The following is a 23,997-nucleotide window of genomic DNA, read 5'->3' on the forward strand; positions in this document are numbered from 1 at the left end:
CTGACATTTTATAGACCAAATTATTACTCAATAAATTAACACAATATAATCTACAATGAAAATAATTGTTAGTTGCAGCCCTAGACCCCCAAGACTTCAGTCCAGAGCTGCTATCTGACCATAAAGAGGGGGAATGTAAAGTTATAATCAGAATAGCCATTTTTGTTTACTGAAAAGATGAAGATCTGTAATTCTTCCTAGAACAATATCATGGACCCCTGTAGGTCCAGAGCCCCACAGCAATAAACACAAACACCATTCCAACATCAGCCTTAACGCTTTAGGTCACTGCCCACAACTGTTTCTTTCCACTTCTGGACTCATAAGAAGCCACTTTCTTTTCCTCACTGCATTAATAATGACTGTGAGGTCAAACGTGTGGGTGACAGGTCAAATGACTGCAGGGCAGATGAAAGAAGATGAAGGTCTGAGGGACTGTGGGCGGCCTACATACAATGTGATGACTCCACTTTGACATTATGGTTCCCCATTGAAGTGACATCAAAGGAGTGAAATGGACAAACAAATGGGATACAGGAGATGTAAGCTGAAAGACTCAAGCAGAGAATATTGTTCTCTTCATAGAAATGAACTGGAGTTTTCTTTTCACATCATGAAATAGATTCTGAAAAAAAGCTTTATATGGCTGAACAAACAATGGAAACACTAAACGTCATGTATCCAAGGCATAGACGCAGCAGCCGGACCTCATAAATGAGTGGGCACTGGAAAAGAGTGAGTCACGCTTGAGACATGACACAAGTGGCTTTTTCACTGACACCATAAATCAAGGCAAAACCCAGAAATTAAAGGATTACTGTATGTGAGAAGAATATATTACAGAAGAGGGAGAATTAAGTTACAGCAGCACTAACCCTGATGGCATACTGGGAAACAAATCGAATTACCAATGAAAGAGGTTAGAAAAAGTAGTCTACAGGCCATGGTATCTGGCAAGTTAAGTTGAGACCAGTTTACAAGCAGCAGCTAAAAAAGCTTCAGAAGCAGATAAAATCAACTTTTTCTTCATTTGCCTGGTATTAATCTCACAATTCAGTAGCCTAGAGCAAAACCAGATAACAGATAAAGTACTGTAGGTATGTTAAGGTTTGTTTATATAGCACTTTTAAAAATAAAAGTTACAGCGTGCTTCATGATAAAAACATTAAATAGGCAGAATTGTAACAAACATCATAGCAACAGTAATTAAAAGCCAAAATACATACAAATAGCTCAGTACCAACTTTAATCTCCGTTTCTTACACTGTTGCACTTTCAGTGGAAAAACTGTCTGTATTTAAGAGGTCAGAGCAGCCCTGGCCTGATTGGGTTAACTAGGTTACTGGCCTGACATTTATATAGGACGTTCCTAATGATGGACCCAGTTGTATTTTAAGCTCAGGTTTATTTAGAAACGAACAGGCAGATATGGGATGAGGTAAGGCAATTTCATTTCTTATACTTCCATTGCAGATAAAAAGTAAGTTAGAAGTTGTTAGTTTATAGTCTAGAACAGACTGGGAACACCAGCAGAGCACTACATGCCTTTAGGACCAGGAAGGTAATTGGCAGTTGTACAACTGGAGCCAAAGATACAACAACTCTTCGGATTTGATGTAGAGACAGAAACAGTCTAACACATAGTCGCCTTAATCTGATTTACCTGATTTAACTACACATAATGGAAACTCTTCTTACATTGTCTGCACTCGTTTCATTGCTCTTTTCTGCTATAATGAAGTAGATGTGAGTAAATCTGTATCTCTGTCAGTCCATGTAGGTTAGCCTTGTGTGGATCATCATGTATCCCAGTTAAACCACAGGGCAGTGCAGAGAGCTGCCTCCAGAAAACAGGCCAACACTACAGTATTTTCTCAGGCAGGTCACTTTGCAAGTGTTATTTTTTCAGTTTGGTTAGGATTCAGTCATGTGTGGACTTTTCCAAAAGTGCTGCAGCTGGATAATGTTTCCAGTACAGTTGTATTTCATTTCATAGCCATTTCCTTGACTAATTAAGAGGTGTGGTCAGCAACTGTGGTTCACAAAAGCTGGTGTGAAAACCCGAGAAGTTAAATATAGTGAATAACAGCACAAACTGTCTCCTTCTCTGTGCATCTTCTCTCCCATGTTATCTTTTATAGCTAATTTTGCAAACACTCTGGGGAATCATGTATCGACCTGTCTCTGCACAACTTAAAGAATGTGGTGTAGAGGGAGAGGGAGAGAGAGAGAGAGAGAGAGAGAAAAGTAAATGCACTCAAATACTTTTCACCTCCTCCAGCTACACAGAAGAGGCCACGTGTCCCAGTTTCCTTGCAGCCGCATGCCTCGACAGCGCACCTCTTTATGGAGGAGGAGGAGAGTAAAAGGGCAGGTATGAGGAAGACAAGAGGCAGGAAGACAGATCCCCCTGGCTAAGGATGATCCTACAGTTCTGTGCAAGGAAAAGCACTGACAAGGAAAACACTGGTGTTTGCAAAAAAAACTATAAGATAAACATTTAAGTAAACACTATTCAACTATACATGAGCTATCTAATATCCCACTGTCGTAACCATATTCAGTGATGATGATAATGTAATGTCTCACATATTTATGTGTCACAAAATACATATAGAATGTATTAATATGAGCTACAACGCCACATGGAGAAACACAAAGAAGTTGTATTATTATAAAAATCACTTAATCCAAATGCATATGTAAAATTATAAGATTACAACATTAGAATAGCACCTCATCCCAGCTGTTCCAGTTGGGGCGGTTCAGTAACCAACAAAGGACACTGGTTGTACTGGGAAGATTCTGTATGTGAAGCAGGGTGTGTGTTCAGACAGCCAACCCTGGATAAATAAAAGTAGTAGTGTGGGGAATAGAGTGAAAGTGGTACAAAATGAACAAAAAGGGGAAAAAACTGCATTGCCCAGGCGTTGTCAGCTGCTGTCTTCAAAAATGACTCCTGGCAGTTTTCCATCCACTGGCTTCCACTCCGGGGATGAAGCAACGTGGAGAGAGGAGCCTGAGATATAAACTGCCGGTTGTGATTGCTTCAATGACCATGCAAATCTCGCAAGGTCATTCTGATAGGAATGCAGGGAGGCAGGGAGGTAAAGGGAAAAACAAAAGTCTCCAACAGTTATGCAGCAGTGAGAACAATTCAACAGGGAGTTCTGAGAAAACACTGAACCAGACTGCTGTTCACCCCAAACATGTTCCAGCCTGAACCGAAGAGGGAGAATTTGCCAAAGAAGCACTTAGGATGGTGTAACAAAAAAAAAAACAAAAAAAACAAACAAAAAAAAAAACATGGCATTAGTGAAAGAAACCCAAGATTAACACAGACCTAAAGGGTATCCACTAGGCTGCTGAGGAAACAGCTTCCCATGAATGAAAAAGAAATACAGATGCAGCAAAAAGTCAATTTTTGTGCTGAAACATACATGGAGGATTTTTGGTGCACAGCCCTGAACTTGAGCAGACCTGAACAGATCAAACTCCTACATCACAATGTGTATCTTGTTGTTGTCTCGTTGACTAAGACGTACTGTTCTTCACAACAAAGGGCTGGTAGAGATTGTGAACTCAATCTGATAAGTGTTCGTTTTCTCCATGAAAGATCCCAAACTGTCTGTCCAGACTGGGAACAACAGTATCTATAACAAAGTGGGCCGAGAACCACGAGCCGCGATGGACAGACAATCTGAAAGGTTGTTAAAATGATGGTTTGGGTTTTTTGACATCGGGTTGTGTGAGGCAAATATACATAGTCAGTGTTTTACCTGCAGTAGATTTGGATCGGTGCACTGGGGAAACAGGCGAGACTTTAAAAAAATGCCAACCGAAAAAAGCGGAATCTACTGCAGGTACCTCATACTCATCCCTCATGACTATCTACTTTGAAAAAACTTTCAAAAAATACCTTTTTAAAAGCTTTATTTGACATTGACCCAGTTATACTTGTGCTCTGACCTTGATGATAACCTTTTAGATGCCGATGGTTTTTAAAACACTTGTCATCTATTTTCATTACTTACTGAGAAAAATTAAAATAAAATGCTGGCATCTCTGTTCTGACTGTGTCCCTCAGTTACAGGACTCAGTCAGGATGATCTTTCGCAGCTTCTCTCTGCCTGAACACATTTTACCTTCATCAAAGCTCATAAAAAGACAAAACCAGACCTGTAGATTTTTCATATTGGTTAGACTTAGTGTCTCGGTCTCGACGCACCTTTACTCTATTACTGTGTGAAGCAGAGCAGCAAGGACATGGATCAGATTCAGCTCACACTTTAATGATTACAAATGACCAGAATACAGTGAGCAGAGGGCCCGGCACAGAGAGGGGTTTGTGAAACTGACAGTTTACAACACGCATTGTGTGATTGGACTTTGTATTCATCAAGGCACACTAAAATCCCACTGTCCTTGGGAAACAAAATGCTTGCTTTTTCCTATTCAGAATACCAGGCATTCACTGGGCCTGAACCTGTATTTCTGGTCGTGAATGCAAATGAACAAAAGTGTACATCACGTCTCTGGTTTCTCAGACAGCAAACCTGAGCAAGGCACAGAAACCTGCTCACGTCCAGCCAGTTCATCAAGACAAAGGTGGGGGTCGCAGAGGTTTCTCTTTGGGATTTAAGTGGATTGTACAGATAACTACAACAGCACAACATTACGGAGATAATGTGAAATGGTCTATTACCTCTGTTTAACACTTGTTGTAAATTATCAGATGGCAGGAGTAGGAGGAAGAGGAAAAGGAGCAGGAAAGAAAAGAGACAGGCAAGTCTCCTAGAACAATCTACTAATCTAATCTGAAATGGAATTATCCCAGGGGCACAGTCCAAAATGGAAGTTAAGGAGCTTTTACCCTGCAGGAGAGGAGCAGACATTAAACCAAGGAGAGCTGACAATGTGCAGCCAATTCCCCAGCATGACTCTGCAGCTCCATCTACTCATTCTGTAATCTCTGTCCTTCTTTGTTCTTCCACAGAATTTCAATCACTGTGTTCCAGACAGTGCATGTGAAAGCTGATTTCTTTACAGATCATATGAAATGCGCAATACGTTCAGGATTCAGGCAGCGTGGGGAGTAGCAGACACTCATGGCAGCACAGCTGCTTGATGGCTGTTTGACAAATAAACAAAAAAGCTGCCGAGCTAGGTCTGAACTTGTAGCTATGCAGTTAAAGGTTCAGCTATTACACCACACTTCAAGTTACTACCATTATGCAGAGGAGTGAACACTTGAGCAAATACTTCTAATACTCGCCTAAACATGTCTCAGCTAATTTATGATTAAACTCCAAAGGAAGAGGCCTTGAGCTATGAAGAAACACTGAAGCCTGTCCCATGTCAAGTACATCAAACCCTTGAAAAGGCTCAGACCAGTAAGGTTATGATGAATCTGGAGAAAAGCAGCTGTGTCATTAAGTTGTAGTTGCATCATATCTAAACAGCCTTGACAGCTTGAACTTGTCATCCACAAAGAGCCAAATGTTTATATCTATCTTAAACACATTCAACCTCACTCCGGCCCTAATATGCTAACACAACAACACAGTAGATGTAGATGATCAGCTCTTGGGGTTTCACCCGACTGTCTAAAAAAAAATGTGCCAACAATCAAGAAGCACATGCACTAACTATAAACTATAGTTAGTGTATATAAATTATACTATAAATTCTCTGCCAGTGCTGAGAAGCAATAATATGCAGAGAAAGATGAAAAAGTAGCCACACATCTTTTTCCCAGCTCCACTTTGATTCAACATGGACACGACTGGCAGGATGCAGGTACTTTTTCATCTTGTTGCAAAAAAACATAAAAAGTGACACATTACTGTGAGAAATGTGTCACTTGGGTCGGTATTTTTTTCTAATTTCTCAACCTGTATTCAGTGTCCACTTTATTAGGTACACCTGTTCAGTTCATGCAATCCAACTGTTCTGCCTTTTTAAGTCTACTTCCATGAGGACTGTAATGACCATTATAAACTTCATAAAGATGAATGTAATATCAGGCCTTTATATTGGACTGCATTAGATTGTAAAGGTGTAAATTTTAAAGGAGTGGAGACAAGGTGTGTCAATACCTCACTTCACTAATCCTGACAGTGTTGGAGTCTTGCTCAAACCGGGGAACAGGACTGTGCACATGAGCTCTGATGACATGATTTATACATAATCACAGGTTTATATGTAACTAGAGGTTTATTTATGATGAAAAATGAGAAACAGTAGGGTCCAACATAATGATGTGATGGCCTGGGGCCATTAAAAGTTTATGCAGGGCAAGTTGTCTCAAGTTGAGTCATACACATTTGCACCCTAGCGTCATTCATCCATCATATGTCACAAATTGTGCATTGTGCAAAAAAATGTCTGAGAGAGACACATACAAGGCTATGAACAGATGGGCTTTCTACTGTCATGGAAGCAGCAGTTCTCCTGGAAAACAGCTACTGTGATATGTTTTGTACAGTTTGCCGCCGATTTGCCCCTGCAAAGGCCAATCAAAGGGGTTCGTTTTTTTAAAAAGGGACTGACGATTATTGAAAACAACTGCTTGACGTGCATGACAAAAGTAGGAACCACAATGTACGCTAGCCAAGAGGACAACCTGTCATCAAGCCCGCTTAACATCTGGGCTAAATGGGCAAATACTGATAGTCACCAGCGAATGGAGAGGTTTATTAACACAGCCCACCACACCATAAAAAGTGAACATTGTTCTATTCATCCATATTTGCTGTAAAACTATCATAAACTATTGAATTATTAAATATGGAAAATAGAATTACTTTGCTGGGTCACTGAAAATATACAAGGGGCCAGTAAAACTTAGATCTAGTGGCCAAGTGGGAAGTGGACCAAGTGGAGAAAAATGGTACGTTGGACACTGAACAGAAACCGAAGCTTTCATCAGCCTTACACCATGCTTACACCAGCGCTGGAACAAAGCTTAAGCACAGATGATCCTGTCATTGATCCCTGACCAGTTCATATTACTACCATTTACACACTGTTATCCTCTGCCCTGTGTAATTGCAACATCACTGTAATGACCAAGCTTGGAGCCATACGGCAGAGCTCCATGTAAAGGGTTTAAAAAAAAAACAACAAAAAACCTCATTTACTGAAGATGCAGTGACCCACTGACATCAAACCTTGAACTTGTGACCCACTGTAAGCTCTGGCAAGAAAGTAGGTCTATGTAATTGAAGACTAAACCAGCCCAACACGCATTGTCCTCTTTTGAGCTCTAGCTGCAGAAACCAACACAACATATGAAGAACTTCACATGTTCCCAACTGTACATTCTCTATGTGTTCCACCATTTGTTCTCCTTATGTTAGTAATGGTACGGCAAAATGACAACGACACCGTGTGAAAAAATTATCTACATGTCACAGATGAATGAAATGCATGCAGTTTTCAAAACAGATGGTATAAAGTGTTTTACAAAAACAAAAAAGATAGAAAAAAGATTTACAAAATACAAGACAATATATAAAAACACACGGGCAAAAATCGAGGCAGCATAAGTAAGTCTGATGCCAGTTTCCTCGTTTGGAAAAGTAACCAACCAATCAGAGCTTTGTAGACGGAGGTAAGAATGGGAATGTAATTTTTCTGTGCCAGAGCCAAAACAATGGCTACATCCACAAAATAACTGCAACAGAAGCGTCGGTATGATTGATGCAGCTGTATGTAAGTAAGTCGACTTGCAAAAATACAACCTCGGTACATTTCCCTGTTCGCTGTGAAACGTTCCTTGCAACTGTTACAGCTGCTTCTGTGTCAATTGAAAATGCCATGAACGGCTAGTCATTGGTTAGGGTGAAAGAAATGTCAACCCCCACCCAAATAAGACTAGCTACCAAAGCTCCACTGAATAATTGAGTGAAACAAGATAAAACTATATCTTGTCTGTAGCAGTAATAAGCTCTTTAATATCTTTTTAAGCACAGATAAGATTAAGATTTCTTATAATCTGAATGATCAAATTCATTTCCTGAACTTTTCCACATCTATAAGCCACATCTGCTTTGTTGAAAGAGGTACGACACAATAATCAGATCAAAACTAGACTAAACGTAAGACCAGGAAGGTAGTTCCCATGTTGCCAAGTTAATCATCTCTGACTCTGAATGTCACTCGGGGCAAAGTGCACACATAGACAGTCCTTTCTACTGGCAAGTGAGAAATTATAGACTGCACTGTCATCAGCCAGACAAGCATGAGTACACATGGGCAGGGCCACAAGCAAACCTTTATTTATATTGGACCGGGAGATTATACGGTGCAAACGGTTCTCTGTCATTTAGTGGCTGCTCAGATATACATGTTGGTTTGGAAAGCACTGATCTCACTTTACAAAGAGTCTTTGAACAGTTTGCAATAACAAAGAGCCTTCTTCACATGTATTAAGATCTGTGTGTCATGTTAACTTAAGAGTCTAAAGGTACCGGTATATCTTTTAAGAGGTATATTGTTTCTTTAGGTGCTCGTGTGGGCATTCACTTTAAGTTTTTTGCAGGCATGTAATAAGAGAGAAAAGGGGGAAAAAGTAGGGAAAGGGTTTGCCAAACTTTCTTCAGTTGAAGACATGTAACAGAAAATGGTGTACAACATTAAGTGGAAAAAAAAATATTAATAATAATATTGTTCCTAAAAAGAACCTTTAAGTGAGTAAAGCCATATTTCAAAACAAAGAGGTAAGTTTACACTCAGCACCTTTGTCTATGAAAAATAAAGCACTGTGCACTTAATATGTTAACAGTTATTCTACCTGTGTAGAATGAAAGCTACAGTAGAAGTGAAATCCAAATAAACATCCCAGAGTACTCTGTCCTGTCTGCCACTCCACCTCCTCCTCTTCCTCTCTCTCTCCCATCATCTCTGCTGCCCTGAGCTCGTCTCACCAGCCAGCTGTCTAAACAAATGTTACGTAGCCAGCACTTATGTAATGAAGCATGGCAAGTGCTTAGCGCATCCTCTTAGCTATCCTGTCGCATGCCATCACCAGTTCAAACATCTCGGGCTACAGCTGAACCTCCCGTCTGTTCCTTCAGGATACGGATTTTATGGATTCGGTAAAAAAGTAGCCGGGCTCTCGGCAATCAATGTTATGGATCACTGCAGGCACTCATGCTGAACGAATGGATAATAAACACACGTCTGCCCTGAGCTTGTGAACAAAAGCTGCAAGATCAGCTGCTGTGTGTGTGTGTGTGTGTGTGTGTGTGTGTGTGTGTGAGAGAGAGAGAGAGAGAGAGAGAGGGAGGGATGGAGGGAGACAAAGACTAAGAATGGGGCAGAGACAGAAATACAGAGCTGAGAGAAAATAGTCACATAAGCTCTGAGTGCGTGTATGACTGAAAGCTTCAGTAGATAACTTTAGTGCTCAACACTCTCTGCTTGCATGACTGGGATCAAAATATCAGTGCAATATACAGTAGCATGCCTAATAAAATTTAAAACAGTCAGCATTTCATTTTAAGATAATTCCCTTAGAGTGCAACAATCACTGAATGCAACAGTGCCAGGCATGTGTGCATGTGTGTGCTAAAGAGCTTCCTGCAGCCTGAAAAGCTTTGCTATGAGTTGCATTTTGTTGGAAATATCTACAGGCATTGGTCGCTGTGCAGTGCATTACTTTGATACAACAGAATACATTAGACTGAGGGCTGTGCTGACTTGGCAAAAAAAAATGCACATGTAGCTGTAAGAACAGATCGACTTGTGAGGCATCTGAAGTTGACTGTTTCTTTATTTTTGAGGGTCCCTGCTGTAAGCACACATGCACAGATAAAGAAGCTGCCTTACCGTCTCATTCTCATCTGGGTACATGCTGTCCTGTGGCTGAGTTGCCGCTGCAGAGGAATAAGTCTTGTAGCCAGCAGTGCTGACGCTGAGGACGCTGATGATGCAGAGAAACACAGCACACCTCTGCCTATTCACAAACTCTCTCCCTGACTGACATGTCACTGTGGCAAACCAGATAATGTCACTCTGAGGCCCTGCACACACTCATACACACAAACTGACTGTTATTCGCTCACACGTTCTTACATAAACAGAGAGAGAGAGAGAGAGAGGGAGAGCAGGAGAGCAAGAGAGCGAGAGAGCACAGTGATGCTCGCTCTCCCTGAGCTGCCACAACACACACTGCTTGACCTGCGCTCCCATAATGCTGCTCTGCATAACACACACAAGGCAGGACACCCCAGCTGACATAATAACCAACATGCATGTCCATGTGCGCGCACACACACACACACACATATCCAATTGAAGCGCCCAGAGGGATTAAGGAAAGCTCCATAAAGTGAGGAACTGTGTGCCCCCTGCCCCCCACACACACTTTTCTTCTTTGTCTCTAATCAAAGAAGCTATACACGACATAGTAACGATTTACACTGGATTATCCCTGATAATCAGTACCACGGATATTTATTATACTACTGACAGTTGTGTTTTTTAAACCTTCCTGCTCATCTGGAGTCTAACTTCCCTCAGTCAGGATGAGGATTATCCCTCCTGCACCTCTGGAAGGTATCAGCCTACAGTGTGACAAGTAAAGCCTTCTGTGCTTGATCAGCATCTCCCTAATCAAAGTCTATTTCTGAATTACAAATCCTCTGACAAAACTCCCACTATCTTCAAATGCAGATTAAGTTTGGGCCGTCACAAGATGGTAAACAACACCTCTGGGTTCTTTGTCAATGGTGATACGTGATAGTATTAAGGATGCACTAATCTGATACACTGGATCAATATTGGACTAATACTGACCTTATTAAGTGGATCGGGGACAGACTATGATGTGACCAATCCACATTAAATATAGTTTCTTTATCAGCGTCATTATAAAATTCTTTTTTTTTGAGGAAATTAAGATTATACTTTTACTGGGACAGAAAAGTTGGATCCAGGGAAGGTATAAGGTGCAAATTTACGAATAAACAACAAGTGTATGTTTCATTACATCATGTATATGTCTGTTAATGTTAATATTAGTGTTTTATCCAAAGAAAAGCACACACCTTCACTGATCACAAATATACCTGTTATAGCTATAAGTAGCTCTCGCTGTAAAAGCTGTGGCTGTATTGCACCACTACATGTAGTGTTGGCAATAAGCAGGACAGCTTTAGGCAATAATGGCTTTACTGTCTTTGTGGAGCGGTGATGAAGTAAGCACCACAATTACACAGTTAGTTGATACTCTGGATTAGCCAAAATGTTTCTGGTCTGAGTTATCAGACTATGTGCCGGAGCCTGTGAATTTTAAATAAAGGCAGGAAAAAAATGAAAGAAGAGAGTGATAAAGAAAGACAGACACACAAAGTGAGGGTGTCAAACCCGGCTTGAGCCCTGCTCTGTTACACAACAGCCAAACACACTGCAAAGCAGTGGGTCAGCTGCCAGACCGCCTGAAGCCGTGTGTGTGTGTGTGTGTGTGTGTGTGTGTGTGTGTGTGTGTGTGTGTGTGTGTGTGTGTGTGTGTGTCAGGTTGAGAAGAGTACAGAACAGTACTATAAACCCCTCTGGGCTTCTTCATAACATTGGTGATGAGCACAGAAACAGGCACTACCACAGACTGCAGTACTCCACTGAGACTCTCCTGCTTTATCCCAAATGAACTGCTGTTTGCTGACGATGACGTTCCTGAAAGGAGACATCTGGGAAGTCATTCTGAGGCTCAAATCCCAAAACACATCTGAACCCACAACAGAATCAGTGAAATATGTGTACCAAAGATTACATTTAAGGGCTAAAACAGACATCTTTTTTTAACAAATCAATTAAATTATTTTAGGCAAAAATGCACAATTTGTATTTGTTTTTTGTCTTCACATTCATCTTACAAGATACTACATTGACTTTCTTTGCTTCAAAAATGTCACCATGGGCTTTTGGAAATTGTGATGGCCATTACTTATGTTTTCTGCCATTTCATGAGCCAAACAATGAATTGATTACTCAAGAAAACTCTCTCCAGATTAAGAATAAGGCAAATAATTGTTAGCTGCAACCCTAAATAACACAGCATGCCATTGTGCTGACAATCACAGTCATCCGATTGGCTGAATAGTGACCCACATGTGAGAGAAGTAGGTTTGTGACAAAAGGGCACCTCTTGTAATCCACAAACAATCTGGCAGGAAACATGACGGAGTGAGATAAGATGAAAATGAAAGAACATAAACAAAGACGTGAGGTTAGAAAAAAATCATAAAAACAATTTCAGCAAATGTAGGGAGGATAATAAGAGTGGTGAGTCTGGGAAAGTGTGTTGACTGCTCATATAATTTTAGTGTCACTTACACTCCCCTTCTGTCAACAGTTAACATCACAGTGCCCCTAAGCAACGCATTTAATTGTTGCAATGTTGCTGTTCATTAGCCAGCACCAGAAGCATGTGTATGTATGTGTGTGTGTGTGTGTGTGTGTGTGTGTGTATGAACAAATGTGCATTGATATGTCTGCTCATGTGTGTTTTTTGCATCAGTGTGTTAAAACAACTTAATGTACAACATGGTGTGGCAATGTAAAGAAACACACATGCCAACTCCACTTCCTGCCACACTAAGTAATCAAGAAATGAGGAAGTGTTTCCTCCAATCAATCATACTGCTGAGAGTCATTAGAGGTTTTTAGTTGATTACAGCTGTCAGAAAGAACGATGGCACACTGCAGGGTTCAGTTAGTGTCACTTACTGTGACAATCAAAGATGTGGGGTACAGAGAGGAGGCCAACTCTAAAGTGTTGGTTACTTTCACAAGTGAGACACTAATGTTTCTATTAATATCTTTGTGATAATACAGTGTAGAAATATGGTTTAAATGTTGTAAGAATCTGTAGACTTTACCTTACATATTCTTGCAAGATTATTTGTGACTCATAGCCTCTAAAATTTGATTAAAGTGGAGTGACAGACCTCACTACGACTCAGTGATATTACAAAATTTCATATTAGGCATCTATTATCAATTTATCTACTATTTTACTCATATATTGCACTATTTTTTATGAACCTATAGACTTTGGTAAATCCATTTCAAGCATCATCAGTAAAGGTATGTTTTCACATGATATTTGAAGAATTTCAAAAACCAGGCTTCAATTCTTAGTATTTGGGCAAAATTTGCACAGTGGTCTGAAACAAAAAAAGGGGCCTCATTAAAGAAAGAGCTGAGATTGTTCTGAAAACTGTGGTATCAAACACTTGACTATTATGTTACATGCAAGTACCCTTTAAAAGGTGGGTTTAAGAAATAATGTAGAAATCGAGAAAATGCCCTTAAAAACAGCTAAAAACAGTGTGTAAATGAACAACTGAGTTACGAAATTCAAATTTTCATGTTTCAGATGATCTGCTTTTTTGGTAATTACAGACTTTAAAAAACTGTTTCTATATTAAAACTTAAAACTTTCTCAAGACTTGCAAATACCCTGCGAATACACAGAAAAAAAGAGACAGACAGAAGTTCAAGTTAAGTCCAGTTTTTGCAGAATAACTGTCTAGGTTAATGATGAAGACAAAAAAGTAGAAGGGGAGTTTTGGTTAGTCTAGGGCTGAGCTATAACACAGTCAAGGTACCAAAACATCATGCTAAAGGTCAGACTCAAACAATATCAATGGTAGGCACCATTTTTTTGTGTAGTTACAAAGAATTACAAAGTGTTACATGCCTGTTAGGTGATGTTATCAATCTGAGCCTATGTTTGTACTAATGTTATTGAGAAGAGATGGAAAAGAAAACAAGCTTGTGAAACCTTGATTAGGATTTTGTCTGTTTAGAGAATGTTTTAATGCTTTAATGCTTTTCCCTTTTTTTTTATTTTTTACACACACTCATGTTAGCCTGGTGCTCGAGTCTTCTAATCAATCATAACATGCTATAGACTTTCAATCAACAAGTGGACTTAACTAACAAGCAAGTTTCTCTAATGTGGCCTTTAAGCTCATCTTGTTCAAACAGGCATGTTTTCAACTGGCCGACATTTTACATGAGGAATACAGTGTAATGTGTCAGTATGATCTGTTTGCCTGTATAAATGAATGATTCAAATTCCTGCTCATTTATTGTCCAGAATGGTTACATTTGTTGTGGTTCATCATCGCCTGAAGTGAGTAAAAGGTTTGTAATTAATATAAGGAAACCAAATAACATTGTATTATTCATACATTAACATTAAATAATCACTGGCTTGTTTGTTTAGCATATAGTGTATAAACTAATTTAAGGTAGTGTCTTCTTTTATTCTGTATTCTGTAGATTTATTTTAGATTTAGTTATTCCCCACATTAAGAGCCAATGTCTCCAGCTGCTTTTTTAATATTATCTTTGTAAAGCTAGGACTGCTCTTTAGAGGTTCAAATATTTTTATACTTCCCCTGTAAATTTATCCTCATCCACTCCAACAGTTACAAGACCAAAGATTAAGGCGTGCTATCACATGACAAGAGAAAAAGTCAGGGTTCAGCAGCCACGAGTTGACATTCGAGGGTGAGTGTTAATTTCCTAAACTAATTATATTAGGTTCTTACATATAGAGCTCACAGTATATATATACTCTGTGTTTCTCACAAGTGCTGTTGGACTGTTATGATCCTAAAGGGAGGAGAGATGATGAAAAGCAGAATGGATGAGGCAGTGCAGTGAAGCAGCAAATTAAAACACACTGAGACCTTGACAACCATTATATTCAGTGGCTGGAGGGAAACGTCTGCTACAGTAGATACAATGTCCAATCCACCGTGGCCAGGGGGCTTGAAGACGTACTGAAACTATCAGGTGATATCTCAGCTGGTAACTTCAACATTTTCCAACTAAGGATCAATGGCTGATGGGCTTATAAAGAAACTCAGTACAAATGTTGAGACAGCTCTCTGAGGGTTTTCAAACATGCCTGCACTATTTCTATTATCATTACTCTGTGCCGGAGACAGCCAGAGCAAGAGGAATATTGTTATCCCGGTTGTCCGTCTGTCTGTCCATCCCATTCTCGTGAACACGATATTGCAATAACTTTTTGACAGAACCTCTTCAAATTTGCCACAAACATTCACTAGGACTCAAGGATGAACTGATTCAATTTTGGGGGTCAAAAGGTCAAAGGTCAAGGTCCCAGTGACCTCACAAAATGCAGTTTTGGCCTTCTGAAGGCAATATCTCTGCAATGCCTTAAGGGAATTTCTTCAAACTTGGTAAAAATGTTCACCTGAACTCGAGGACTTTGACTTTGGTGGGTAAAAGTCAAAGGTCAAAGGTCACAGTGACCCCACAAAACATGATTTTGACCTTGTGAATGCAATATCTCCAGAGCTCCTTGATAGAATCCCTTCAAATTTTGCACAAATGTCCACTTGGACTCAAGGACAAACTGATTAGACTTAACTCATTAGCCTTTACTCAAGACTTCACAGGGCAATTATGAAAAAAATTCACACAAATGGTTAATATTTAATATGACTTTGGATTAACAGAAATGTAAATTGAAACTAGTCTGAGTGGCAAAGGCAGACAACCATGAGGCGGTAATTCTAGTTTCTTTATTACCGGTACTGTGTTGCAGCATGACTCCTCTGAGCTACGTGGTTTTTTGCTTTGGATGCAGTAAACAGAAACAAATGGGGTAGGAGATGGGGACAATGGTATGGGAAAAGCATCGTTTACCTTGACTATGTCTTTGTCTCGTGCATGTGATTTTTTACCAAACTTCTTCCCTTGCATACTGATCCCCAGTAACGCCCAAATTCAACTGTGGACCGAATGTCTAACCTCAGCTAAAACCTGACCTGACCCAAACTGAACTGCCGGCAAAGACTCAACTCAACACTTCCTGGAGCTACTTCACAGAAAATAACTCAACACTTCCTGGAGCTACTTCACAGAAAATGCTATTATCAAACCCCTTTTACTTTGAAGAAGCAACTGAGAAGAAGTGTGGAGTTGGCATTAACAGCAGACGTTTGTCCCTTTGATCACAGAACAATTGCCTCCCTGGGATTTTGTTCTCAGGTGTTTTACATCATTTCATTAAATAGAATTACTGAAGAGTGGAAAAAAGCTCTCTGAACTAGCTGACTTGCTAATTGTGATTTTGCAAGCTCATTACCTTGGCCGCAACAGGAATAAAGTTTATTCAGAAGACACATTTGTACAATTGTCTCCTGCCTGCAGTGCCTCATTTATGGAGGAGGGATGAATAAAACTGGCCTGTACAGCACAACTAATAAGCTATGATACTGATTCCACTGAAATGAATTGATTTACTATTGAAATTTTGCCGTTTCAAGCTCTGGTGTGGCAGGGCTATCGGATGGAGAGAAAATAAATGGGAGAGAAATCTTCCAAATCAGTTCCATCATCAGAATTCAGACAGCAGTATCTGAGATATTGCAAATGACAAAGAGATAAATGCCCATTTTGGGACACTGGTTAATATATATATATTTTTTTTTTAAAGATCACAGGAAGACAAGATACAACATCCCCAAACTATCTGAGATAACAAGGAATTGATGGCATAATCACAGCCACACAATCCAAATAGTTCAAAGGAATGAAGCCTGGAGCATGATGAGACAGTGGTGGCTGTTAAAAGTGGACCAGTCGGACAAGTAGTGACAAAGTAGTCCTCCAGTGCCAGGCCCAGTGCAGCAGATAGGAACCTGGCAAGGAGTTGTGCAACTGTGTAGGCACGCGGCCCGACCAAGTAGCTTATCACAAGGAGCTGCATGAGCTGGCAATAAGGAGCAAGGCCTGGCAGCTGGAAACACAAACACACAGCTCTACTCTTTGCATTTACACTGCTGCTTTGGTTTTGTGTGCAGTGAATCTCCCATTTTAATGGTCTCTTTTCTGTTCCCTTTAAAAAGGAAAAGAGGCTAAGGTTATACATGAGCAGAGAAAAGTTGAGAAAAGAGATAAGAGGTAAGAGGAGAGGCACGGTGTGCATGTTTTAGGAGGTCCTGACTCACACCTGTACTGTCATCACCAGCAGCACGAAGCCAGGACAGTGGAAAAACAAACAAGCAACCCACTGGAACCGGGACAGTTTCACATCAACAACACCCACCTTCTCTAGGACTATCGATCCACACCTGACCAAACAACAGTGAATCAATAAAGCAACAAGATAGGGTTTACATTTCTGTCATTTACATGTCATTCCTGATACACACTGGATGAGTTGGGGATGAGGAATACCACATCACATAATTTCTTTCCTATAGCAGGATGCTATAGTGCAGTGCATTATGACACCAAGGCAGTTTATAAAGTGAATATGACTATTTTCCTCTTGTATTGACGGAAATTAGCAACATAAATAAAACTTTTATGACATATGGAAAAGTCTAAATTTATTTGTTCAAGTTTAGTTGTTACTGCCATGTAAATTCAGACATGGCAACAGGTGTCAAACTTTTTAATTTTGGCACTGGAGCTACCCTTTGTTTTATATTTGGATTAGAGATTGTGCCATTTACCATTTGTGATTAAATGAGTGTAGCATAAAGCATTAGTACTGTTGCTGTGATTAAATTACATATTTTCTCTTGCCATGGTACAAAACTGCTTCACTCATTCACTGGAAAAGTGTCTACAGGAGGGAGAACCAGATTAAACTTTTGTGATAATTACACTTGTGGATCTAATGACCCTAAGTATGCGAAAAATAGCACATCATTTACTCGTAGACAAAGCTGGACTGATTGTATACGTAACCAAAACAAGCCTGACAACTTTGACCTTTATCCTGCCATTTACATGGCACACAAGACAGAGAAAGGAAGGAACACCACTGTGGACTGAACGGCTTTCAGAGAGTTTACTGTACTGACTTTGAAAGTGTGCATGTTCACTTTCAGATAACCTTTAACAAATACATCATACTGAATCACAGTTACGTCATTGTGTGATGTATCACTCTGAAATCAGTGCTTCTGAATAAAAGCATGTGACAGAGTAACTAACAGGGCTGCTGTCCCTGCTAACTTTGTTATGGCTGCACTGAAAAAGTCTAAAAGAAAAAGATGTAAAGTGAGTCTTTTTAGTTAGATCAATGCTAGCAGAAAGAAAATTTTAGGAGTACTTTGGTGTGAGTGAGAAAGACTGAATACAATATTTTTAATTACTTAATACTTTGAACAAAGTGTTGTGTGTCCATTTCAGAATAGGTTGCTGCTGTGCTTTCAATTTCTTGAACAGTGTTTCTTTTGTATATTTTATGCTACAACAGAAAGAAAATATGCATTTTAATAGGGCTGCACAATTAATCATAATATAATTGAAATAGCGATATGACCAAGTGAAATATCGAAATCGCTGCAAGTTTTTGATCAAGGTAAAATATGTCACAACACTGTTGTGCATTGTTAACACCATAAGTGTTGTAGTGCTACAGAGACGCCCTGGCCCACAAGTCATATGACTTCTCCAGACGTAAAGGAACATGTTTGTTTGGCAGCAAAAAAATTACATCATCATTTTCATATTTTTTTCAGTGAAAATTAAATGCAAAAATGACCATTCACGCTGAAATCGCAATATCTGCCAAAAATAATCGCAATATGATTTCTTTTGCATATCGTGCAGCCCTACATTTTAACAGCAATTATAACATACAATTGTAACAGTCATAGTTTATTTAAACTGGTTGACAAGTGATTCAAAGTTGGAATCACAGAGCAACAAATGACATATAAAACTATGCAAATCTCTTCAAGTGAAGTCTTCCAATGCAAATACTATGATACTATGGCATAATTGATTTTTGTGACATATTAGTATTTCCACAAACTGTAAAAGTCCTACTCTATACGTGTGTAACTTGAACACAACAATAACAACTCCGATCCCCTCCCTCCCACAGTGACACACAAAAAGAGGTCTACACCCAGTGGCAGCACCACACAGACCCGGTTTCTATTTTCTCACTGGCTTTTGTTCAGCAGCAGACTGAGCTAACAAGTTCAGGAACAAACACCCCCACTGACCAAACTCACATGTAAAGAGCTGCGTCATTTCACTGAGGCTTCCTGAATGCAGCTGGTTTTTCAACAGGAGAAAAATAAGCTGCACAAACCATGGAGTGACAATTTCACTGTGACCTAGTGAACCATCTACTGACAGAAAATGTTTGATTTGAACTATGACCTGTACTATTAAATAAAAAATGTGGGCACCAATAGACACTTAACACTATTATAGAAACAGGCAGAAGGTGAACACAGAGTTTCACTGTAAGCATTTATTTTACATTTGTTCAGCTGCAAATGATCCCCACTGCCAGAATGCAGATGCCACTTTGGTAAAAAAAAAAGAAAAAAAAAGATCACTGTAAGTATACTACAGTCCAGTGGATAAAACAGCTGTCTGCAGATACTGACAATTGTCTTAAATCAACAGATGGATGCAGACGGCTCCACTGCATGACCTGTGCAGATACTAGATGGAGCCAGATATTGAAACAGGGTCCCAGAACCAAAATTAAAATATTTCGACAACAGCAAAATAAGTTTTTTTAAATCTGTGTGACTTTACCTGGAGATGTTCAGTGGAAGAGCTGCTCAGTTCATCTCCAGACTCTGAGTCGTTGGTGGGTCTCTCCTCCCCTGCAGAGTCACAGTGTTGGGTTCTGTCCACATCCAGTGGGGCTCGGGCCATCTCTGGGGATCGGGCGCGGGTACGCGGCAGAGAGCCGTGCCCTCCTCTGTGGACAGGTTGGGGACCTCCACCGTGGACAAGAATCTCAGCTCGGTCATGGTCTGTGGGGGTGGTGGTGGGGTGATGGTGGTTACTGTCCCTGCGTTGGGTGGGGGGACTAAAGTGCCCTGAAAAGGCAGTATGTGCGGAGGGTGAGCGGCGATAGCTGGACTCGTGTCTGTGAAGGTTCTCAGCAGACCGATCCTGGTATCCCAGGTCCAGATTGGTTGGCTTTACCCAGAGTGCACCCCCACTTTGGGAAGGTGAGTTGCCAGTGGCAGCAGGTGGATGTGGGATGGGTTTAGGAGGTGGCATGAGAGCTTTGCGGACCTCTCGGACATACTGAGCAGGTACATAAAAAGCTTTAGTCCCCTCCTCTTTCTTCACCTGCCACCAGTCATCATTGGTTTTCTTGACCAGCATGTAGCATTCCCCCTGCCGGATGGTGATGATGCGGTCCTTGGACTTGTACTCATAGTCGTACTCCACCTCGATGTAGACCTGACCCGGGGCAATGGGCAGTTCCGCCATGACGCCTTTGACTGTCCACCAGGCAGCTCACCGCAACAAGCAGATGTTTATTAGCATGGCTTCATGAGCAGACCTGAAAAAATAAAAACAAACAGGGCTTTAAGTAAATATCAGCATGTGAGCAAATTTACATTTTGCTGCTTTCTAATATCAGTTCATATTCCATAATGGTGATCTAATCATACCTGGGCCTTGTTGGCTGAGTGCTTTAAAACATTGTATGTACCATGTTCCCTGTTGTAATCAGGCCAATTTTTCAAATTAAAGCAGCACACTGAAAATATTGAGTGATTCTTTCTGCTTCTGACTGCTGAATTAATTTCCTCCAAAAAGGCAAATTCACTGAACAGCATTTTCCTTAATATCATATGAGAAAAGATATTAGTATCCACCTCTGTTAAAAAATGTCATATTGTCTTTTCAAACATAAGACATTTTTTTAAAAATGGCAAAGTGGCATTACAATGAAAGTGGCCTTTTGTATGAGGGAGTTATCAGGATGTACATTAGTTTACTTTCCATTAAAAACCTAATTTTACACCTTAGGGAATAGAAGCTTTCGCAGAACACTGGGAAAAACAGTGGTAAACACTCGCAGCAACATCAACCATCAACAGTCAAGGAAGAAACTAAAACTTAATTAATTGAAAAGTCCAAGGAAAAAGGCACTAAAGTAATGACAAAAACTTGTGATGACAACTCAAAGAAAAGTTTAAGAAACTGATAATAGTATAATTTATCCCTTGGTAATATACAGTAATTGGAAAAGATTCCTCTTCATTTCCTGTCTCTCTTACACAACATATACCACAACAAAGACACAGACAACCATGTCTTTTAAAGCCTAATACCCCCTAACCCAATCAGGACAAATGAATAAGATACAAAGGGGGTTTAATCCTCTTCAGAGGCTGAATATACAGCAGTCGGCTCAGAGCTCCAGAGCAGCACATAAGATCAGACAGAAGGAGGGGGGACATTAATGTGGATCACATGGTCTTCTTACACTACAGTATCTCTGTTTTTCTGGCTAACTCTGTCTTTCTCTTACTGTCTGGTAATGACAGCAGCTGAGGCATGCTGCTGCTGAGCAGAGAGATTAGTCAGATCACACAAATACTTTCCTGCTGAAGTCACATCTGTACACACACACACACACACACACACACACACACACACACACACACACACACACACACAACACGAGGTGAGGCTGCAACACACCTTGACCAACCTAAATTTTGAAGTGTCTTTTTCTTTTTTTTTTTAAAAAAAGTGCAAAACTCAACTGACAACACGAAGCATGTGATGGAGCCAAGCCTTAGTTTACATGGTTTGTCTTATGTGAAGTGAACTTTCAGGGCAAACTTGACTTCAATAATAATAATAATTATCCAACAGCCAAATGATGACAAAAACAGAGCTCAGAGCTACGCTAAATGTTTCATTAAAGTTATAGTACATGTTTTGCCGGTGGGTACGAGTGTGACATGATGATATCTTGTCACATACTGCCTAAGGCTACCTCTGAGCATACACCGTTTTGACAGAAAAAAGGTACCACATTGCTACTAGTGTTAGCTGGAGCTTAAGGACTCAGGTAGTAGTCCTAGGAAAAGAAATATTTCATCCTCTAAAAAGTTTAGGAGTTCAAATCTTAATCATGTATCTTATCTCTGTGGCTCTGTTTAGTTGTTTAGTGTCAGACTTTTACTTCATATATTAAGTTGAAATTCCCTCATTTTGTGCTTTTTATTATTTGTAAATATGTTTGTCAGTAGTTTGAGATTATTTGTTTAAAAAAAGTACATTTCAGCTCTTGTTAAGAGGTTTTGGAGGTATGGCACACAATAAGACGCCTATACTTCCTACTAACTACCCTATAAAACCTTTTACATATTAAACTGACATATGGGAAGCTTATGGACAAGAGGGGTAAGAACCAGGAAATGTAAAAATAAAGAGTCTTAGAGTTGTTGTTTTTTTTATTGTGTATTTAATGTCCTGTATTTTCATAGAGATTAAGTAACTCATGCTTATACATTTAACAGTACAAGTGTCTTGTTCAATTTAAGCCATTATCCATGGTTCTGTGATATTTACATGAGTATTTAAAAAGGGTAAAATCAGTCAGTGTTTAGTTGTATACTACTATACAACTAAAATACAGATTTAGGCATCACATGACTGACTTCTGAATTTGAAATGTTTGCAACTGTTCCAGCATTACTACCAGGAAATCACTATAGAAGAGAGTGTGAGTCAAATGATTTGAATGTACACTGTAAGCAAGTTAACATACCAGACCCACCAACAATAAATGGTGCAGCCAGTCAATAGGCAAATTCATGACGAGAGACATTATGTGTCTAACATCCCATCATTTTAATATAAAAACATGGACTGAAGGTTTAGCACTTCATAAAAGTTTAAAATTGAGTGGAAATACATAATTTTCCACATGCATTGATAAAATCTTACTCCATGAATCAGTGTAATAATTAGAGCTCAAACAATTAGTTCATTAACAGATTTGTCAAACAACAGAGAAGTGATCCAAAAATGACAAAAACATACTGTTTCCAGGTTCTCAAATGTGCCCATGTGTGGGTTTAGTCTTTTCGTGATAGCAAACTGAATGTCTTTGGGTTTTGAGTTGATCAGGCAGATTACAAGTTTTAACATCTTTTAGACCAAACAATCAGAAGAGAATAACTGGCAGATTAATCAATGATGAAAATTATCTTTATTTGTAGCCCTGGTACTAATGAAAATGCTAAATTCATCTCAAACATCCCAATCATTACTCGGACCTCAACTGTGTTTATACTCGGAGGTCTAAAATAAAACACAGGACACTCAATGAGTTTCTGTAGATTTTTAACCCCAGCTGAGCAACAACCCACTGGTGGTGCGGTGTGAGCCTCGTCCGAACTAGATGAGGTGGCAGGATATTACGTCAGTAGCAGTTAGAGAATATTACAGTGACAGTCATCAGTGAGTCACATCCAGTGTAACTATTGCCTTGAAAACCAAGATTTATTTTGGTTTTATTTTCATGATACACACAATGACACATGATGACTTCTATCAGCAGAGTTCAGTCACATCTCTTTTTCAGCCCAACCCCACTGCTGTCGACTTGGCACCAAACCAACCACACTACAAATAACTTCCACTGCCAAGTCAGTGTGGTCGTCACACAGACAACATCCTGATGGATCTATTTGGGAAGCAGATTTTCAGACAATTATTGTACCAAACTGTTCGTAATCTATAATTAGCATTGCATGGGAAGCATCCACATTACAAACACATAAAGCAACATGAGCTACACGCTTTTACAACCATCACACCAGCATCTGAATGGTAAACAGGGGTTAGGCAGCCACTATCTAGCATTTCTGTGGCATACTTTCGGTGGTGCATTAGCTTAATAAAGATCTGTGATCAGTCGTGATTACGCCAACAGCACCTGGATTACTCCTGATGCAGTGAGCGGAGGGATAATATCAACGTGGATTAGCTCTTTGGTTCAGGCTAACAGGCACTGAGGGAAATCTCACCAAATCTATCAGCTGCTCAGACCATCCATTAGCCAAATGAACTGCCTCACATGCTAATTCACAGCTCACAGTAACAATACACACAGAGTACAGCTGACTAACGATGCATTAGACTGGGTGAGGGCCGTGTCATGACAAGAACTGGCAGCCTTCCTATTTAACCTGTGAC

The 23,997-nt window shown here is 39.9% G+C and overlaps 1 protein-coding gene across 6 annotated transcripts in view; it reads right to left on the minus strand.

The window, feature by feature from the left end:
- LOC111233935 (rho GTPase-activating protein 12-like) overlaps positions 1-23,997 on the minus strand; it is a 58,330-nt gene that overhangs the window by 29,732 nt on the left and 4,601 nt on the right. For all 6 annotated transcript variants that reach the window (XM_022761864.1, XM_022761863.1, XM_022761861.1 and 3 more), the window contains exon 2: positions 19,570-20,335. In XM_022761864.1, coding sequence (XP_022617585.1) covers positions 19,570-20,262 — 693 coding nt within the window. In that variant the 5' untranslated portion in view covers positions 20,263-20,335. The remainder of the gene's footprint in view (positions 1-19,569; positions 20,336-23,997) is intronic.

The sequence above is a fragment of the Seriola dumerili genome, unplaced genomic scaffold, assembly GCF_002260705.1.
Source record: "Seriola dumerili isolate Sdu_G_001 unplaced genomic scaffold, Sdu_1.0 BDQW01000432.1, whole genome shotgun sequence".
In the NCBI taxonomy this organism is placed as follows: domain Eukaryota; kingdom Metazoa; phylum Chordata; class Actinopteri; order Carangiformes; family Carangidae; genus Seriola; species Seriola dumerili.